This window comes from Nyctibius grandis, chromosome 18, assembly GCF_013368605.1.
Source record: "Nyctibius grandis isolate bNycGra1 chromosome 18, bNycGra1.pri, whole genome shotgun sequence".
NCBI lineage: Eukaryota > Metazoa > Chordata > Aves > Nyctibiiformes > Nyctibiidae > Nyctibius > Nyctibius grandis.
This window is the reverse complement of record NC_090675.1, coordinates 1,429,520-1,435,519: the sequence shown is the minus strand read 5'-3', so window position 1 is coordinate 1,435,519 and position 6,000 is coordinate 1,429,520. Positions and strand designations below refer to the sequence as shown.

The 6,000-nt window shown below is 54.6% G+C and overlaps 1 protein-coding gene across 1 annotated transcript in view; it reads right to left on the bottom strand.

Annotated features, from left to right (window-relative positions):
* Positions 1-582: 582 nt before the first annotated feature.
* RTN4RL1 (reticulon 4 receptor like 1) overlaps positions 583-6,000 on the bottom strand; it is a 30,276-nt gene continuing 24,858 nt past the window's right edge. The window contains exon 2 of the mRNA XM_068415850.1: positions 583-1,922. Within this exon, the coding sequence (XP_068271951.1) occupies positions 583-1,922 (1,340 nt within the window). The remainder of the gene's footprint in view (positions 1,923-6,000) is intronic.

Below are 6,000 nucleotides of genomic sequence, written 5' to 3'. Positions count from 1 at the left end.
GTAATGCCTGAGATATTCAGGGGTTTGAGATTGTCTTCTACGAGATTCCCAGCCAGCTTTGGCCTCTGGTTTTTATGAGCCAAAAGGGCTAAAATGTGGGAGAACCAAAGTCCTTATTACATCGGTATCAGTGTCCTTGCACTCACTTGCAGAGAAACAGCGTAGGCTTAATTGGTGATCGTTTTTACAGCAATTATGTTCCTTTCGGTAATTGGAGGGGTCGTTCAGAGCGCTCTCAAACGAAGGGGATTTCCCAAGAGCACGGATACAGTCCGGTGGTTGTCACCGATGGCTCCCGTCCCCGTTATCTGCTTTTTTTGTAAGGTTGGCTTGTTGTAGGTGCTGGGTTAGGCTGTTTGTGACAAGGTGTGATAATGCCTTTTAATCCGCTCCCGCTGCCCTCGGCACAGTCCGCGTCGGCAGCAGCCCGGCCGGGCACGCAGAGGCCGTCAGGAGCCGAGACAACGTCGTGCCCTTCGCCACGCCAACGCTCGCCACGTACAAAAAAAGAAGAAGAAGACAAGAAACTCTGGTCCTTTGTAGATCGGTGGCAGTACAGAGTCGCAGGCTGGAGGCGGGGGCTCAGCGTATGACGGCCGCTAAGCCCACCATAAACACGAGGAGCGACGCCCTGAGCCCCGGGCAGCCGGCTGCCTGCTGCACCCCGCTGGGCGGGCGGATGGGCGTCCGCCGCGTGCACTTACCCTTGCGTTTGGGGGGGAGCGTGGGCATCACCCCGAAACTGAATTTGTGCTGATAATCAGGCACATAGTCTGGAACCTCCTGCCCGTTCTTCCGCGGCCCCGAGGTTCGGTTACGGCTTTTGTGGCTGGTGCAGTTCTTGCCGGGTTTGCGATAGCCCGGCCGGGAGCCGGTGGGGGCGGCGGGCTGGCTGCTGTGCAAACCGTTCTCGGCCCCTCTCTCCTTCCCCTTCTCCTTGGAGGAGTGGTGAGGGTGGTGGGTTTTGGAGGCTCCTCTGTCTCCAGTGTGTGTTTTAATCTGATGGAGCGACTCGGACCCCGAACAGTTCCTAAAGTCTTCTGCTCTTAGCACCTTGAGGTCCTTGCCGTGCATCTGCTCGGGGGACTCGCAGATGACGCTGGAGCTGGAGCCTCGGAACCTGCGCAGCCATTCCCAGAGCGAACGGGCTTTGCAATCGCAGCTCCACGGGTTCCCGTTCAGCCTGAGAAACTCCAGGGCTCCCAGGTGGGCCAGGCAGTCCCCCTGCAGCTCCGAGAGGCTGTTATTGAACAGGAAAAGGGTGGTCAATCTTCGGAGGTCGTGAAAAGCCCGCCTGTGAATCCACTGCAGCTGATTTTGATGGATGAGCAGCCGATCCAGGTTTATTAGTCCCCTGAATGTGTTCTGATGGAGGCTCCACAGCTTGTTTCCATGGAGAAAAAGATGGCTGAGGTTAACCAAGTCAACAAAAATATCGTCCTGAAGGAACTCGATGTGGTTGTCTTGCAGGTAAAGGTATTGCAGGTTGTGGAGGCCACCGAATATCCCGCTGGGGAGGGAGCTCAGCCCGCACTTGTACAGATACAAGGCGTGGAGTTTCACCAGCCCTTGGAAAGTGTCTGCAGCTAAAGCCCTTAAGTAGCGGTTGTCCCCCAGGTCCAGCTCTTCCAAGTTGACGAACCCATCGAAGGTGTTGGGGTCGATGAAGGTGATGTTGTTGGAGTAGATCCAGAGGGTGACCATGGAGGGGCTGAAGTGGCCCCGCAGCAGCAAGGTGATCTGGTTGTTCTGGAGGAAGATCCTCTCGCTGTCCTCAGGGATGCCCTCGGGGATGGTGACGAAGTTGTGGGCCTGGCAGCTGACGGTCATCGGGGACGGGTAGCACACGCAGTCGGTGGGGCAGCCCAGGGCGCCAGGCACCTTCAGCCCCAGCAGCACCAGCAGCAGCTCTGCAAACCCCCCTGTGCGGAGAGAGGGGAGAGCGGCGTCAGCAGGGACCCGGGCACCTCCCCGCCCACCCATCGCCGCCGTGGGGACTATTCTGGGTGAAAAACACCCCCAATTAGCTCAGCCCTCCTCTCTGCTCGTGAGTTACCCATGCGGCTGCGATGAGTGGGCTCATCACCCACGGCAGTTGAAACGTGATGTGTGGAGTCCTCCCTGCCTCCTCGCCCTGCCTGCGACGGGCGGGCGGGCGTGCTCCCAGCCCGAAAAGGGCAGGAGAAACTTTCTCGGTGAGGATTCCTGCTGGCAGCACAGGCAGCGAAGCCCCAAACGCGGCCGTACAAAGGTATGAGAGCAAGCAGAGGAGAGGCAAACCCTTGTGGGTGCCCACCCCTCCTGTAAGGCATCTCTTAAATCCATATCGGAGAGGAAAAGCCGCAGAGCTTTAGTAATTCCCAACGAATCACCTGAAATTACACATGCACGGTGCTTCTGCACAGCACACCCGGCTCCCCCGAAGGCGCACACCCATCCCCACCATCTCTCTTTACTACAGTGGTTCGACGCCACTATCCACCCCAAAAACCAAGGGATTTACAGGAAAATACGTTGTCAGCAGTTGGTGGAAAAGGCTGGGCTGAAAACTCCTTGTGGAAGCGGGATGCCTGGACATATTTTTAAATGGGTGTCCTGTGGCAAAGCATATTGCATCCTCTAGTGCTACAGGATGTGCTTGTGAGAGGGGCTTTCTGGCTGCGGTGAGCGAGGCAGCAACCATCCCCTCCCTCTGCTCAGCTCCCGGAGCTCCCATCTCGCTCCCACTCCTCGCACCAGCCTTACTTTCAGGCTATTCCTTCTGCACTGAGCGGCTTTTCAGACGCGTTGCACCAGACTTGTCATTTCTCGTTCAGATTTTCCTCCTAGATTTGGCTTTTTTCCCTCTTACACGCAAAACTTGCTCATGTCTAATGAATTCTGCCTCTGGACTTCACAGGGGAAAGGAGTAACACAGGAGCAGCGTACAGCTGCCGGGGCCATCCTGCCCAGGAGCCCTCGCCTTGCACTTGGCTTGTAATAATCTGAAAAACGAGAGTGGAAGTGGAGTTCATCTCTAATTACTCCACGTTGTTATCACCAGCTAGTCCATGAGCCTAGACCCCTTGGGCTTTTACAGTCCCTCTTTTCAGTGCCTACAGCTGAATATAAGTAGGAGGCCAAAAAAAAATATCACTGTTTTCTTATTAATTGTGTTTGAAATATAACTCTGTGGTTACCGTTGCCTTTTGCCTGGCACGGAGATCTATTACCATTTAGTTAACAGCAGGTGACCCGTCCATCTGGACCCATCCTTTCAAGGCAAAGTTGTCACATTTTTAGATAAACTGGGTTATTCAGACTCTCCATAAATCACCAGTAAGAGGCAGTCATCTCTGACTGGGCTGTTAATGGGAAAAAAAATAGCATCGCTAGCCAAAGCGCTGGTCCAAGCCTTGGCTGCAATGAGAAGAGGGGGGGACTTCTTCCAGGCGCTGCACTTCAGAAATGAAGCATCGGCTACCGGGAGGGATGTCTCATTCCTGCGCCGCTGCCAGAAAGGGGCTGTAAGTTGGGAACGGTTAATTTGCAACAACTCCTACGGCTGCGTAGGAAAAGGAACGCTCTCCGAGTCACTGCCGTACCGGGTTGGCTTTGCTGTCGTGCCTCTGCGGGGACAGAGGGGCTGCGCTGGTGGGAGCATCGTGCCGGCGCTGCCTACCGGGCGCTCCCTGCCCTCGCTGCGGAACAGCGGAATCCTGAGGGTATCGTGATTATCTGAGCGCCGGGTAATGATAGTAAAGATAAAGCTACGTTCGCTGATACCTTCTGCTGGGTTTTTTACCCACGGATGTGCTTCGCCAAGGTGGGACGGCTTCACGTTCCCCACCTTACCTCGGTGACACCGAAGCACAAAACCTTCTGTAGGTCTCGTGTTTATTAGTAAAATCCTGCCAGGCGCCAGCGCGGTGACGATCTCCCACATGCGGAGTCTGTTATTGCAAATACCAAATCACAAGGGTCTGAATCAATAAACCATCTCCCAGCTCTAAGCGGCAGGTTGGAAGATTACATATTGCTTCCAAACAACGGGTTTATGCGCTCTTCCGTGACACGACAGTTGCCAGGCTAACGGGATTACTGACGAGAGGTGGAGCCGGGCAGGGATCCGGGAGCGTACGCGGTTTCACGTGTAGGGATGGTGATGACAGGCGGCTGTTAGCGACGCGTGGCGATGGACAAAGGCAGCCCGGGTCTCCCTGGAGCATGGCCAAGGTTGAGGCTCCTGGTGAGAGCACGGTGTTTAGCGGCTCCCTGCCCGCAGGGATAACTCCAGAGGTAAAGGTCAGAGGGAACCGAGCCCGTCTCTCTAATTAACAGGCGTTTGTGAGTTAATGGCTGGAGTTCCTATGGAGAGGGGAGATGTGACTCCCGCGGTGGGGATAGTCTGGAGTGTTACTGGTTCTCAGCTTCCCAAGAGTACGATGGTAGAAAGAAAAGCCAGGGATACCTTTCTACCTACATGCTGCAACTCGCGGGTAAGGAGAATGGGGAAACAGAAGGATGGATGCTTAGAAAAAATAATAATTAGGTGGGCAGGACTTGGAAAGAGGAAATATGTGGACTCCCCAGTGGATGCACTCAAGGCACGTGGTCTCATCAAGGATGGTTTCCCTCCAAGCCCATAAAACCTGCCGATTGCCAGGTGCTCTGAGGAGCTGCTCCTGGGATGCCCTGGGCCTGGTCACAGTTTAGATCCAGGTATGAGGCCCCCTAGAAACAAACAGGCTGCGGTCAGGGAGCCATGGAGCCCCCGAGGGTGGTAACGCCGGCATCGTGTTGGCCAGCACCCGAGCCCACTGGGAGCACTTGGGTCTCGCTGGGCTTCCCAGGCTCGAAAGCACTGGTGGGATCTTCCTAGAGGTCCCAGCCTGGCTCCTGCGAGAGTTAGACCCTGCCTGGCTTGTTGAACTCATTATTCCTAACGCAGCCCTTTCGAGTTCATCTTGTAAAGGTTGCGAGGCAGATGGAGGGTCACCAGCGTGTGTGTTGGAGCTCACCAGGGAGGGAGAGCTTCAAAAGCGGCACAGAAAAAACCTACAGAAACCTGCCAGGTGAAGTGAATAAAAACAAAGCCCTGCTGACACGGATAAAACCAGCAAGGGGGTGTTCATCTCCGGGCTTTCTCCCACCGATGCTCTGTGTCACCCCGGCTCCTGCTCGCCGTGTCCTTCTGCCGCCTCCTGCTTCTGAGTGAGGGTTTAGTGATTGGAATGAATTCGTCCGACTGTCCAAACCATTTCCCATGTAGCATCTCTCTAATTGGGCATTAATTAGGCATCGGTTAATGAATGCTTGAAATAATTTATCTTTGGATGCGTCCAGTTTGCAGTCTTACTTTTAACGGCATTAGACTCATTATTAGATTAACATCCTTATAAATGTTCTCCATTACCTGCTTGTTTCCATTGTCTTAGCCTTATTACAGAGAGCGAAAATCACTCCTCCCGCATGCATTATTGATGAGTAAGGACTTTCTATATGTAGCACGGGATTAATTGTTATACGGCGTAATGCATTTAGCATGAAGCCTCAATTTGTGCAAGAGCTGAAAGCGGCCAGAAGAATGCAGACGCCCGGAGCCAGCGTGCTTGGCCAGACACAGCACATCTCACCAGGTTCCTCCCGGGCCGGTGCCAGCACAGGAAGAAATCATAAAAAAAAAAGCTGGTTTGATACCCAGGATCAAAGGGGGGAAGGGTCGAAGGGTTGGAGAAGATGTGATGCCGCTTATTTTCAGGAGGAGTCTCAGGCTCAAGGGGAAGAAATCACTTAGGACAAGAATAGATGCTTCAGCCCCAGGGGGGGATGCACCCGCAGAGCCCCCCCAAAAGGCAGCTCGGCCACGAGCCCTCGCCACCCCCTGCCCATTCCCTCTTTGTGAGCTGCTTTCTCAGATGGACGCTTCCACCTCCCCACCCGGCCAAGCTATATGGGTCACGGCCCGTGTAATTCTCCGGCAGGCTCTGGTCTCGAGGATGGAGCAGGTTGCTTCTCTTT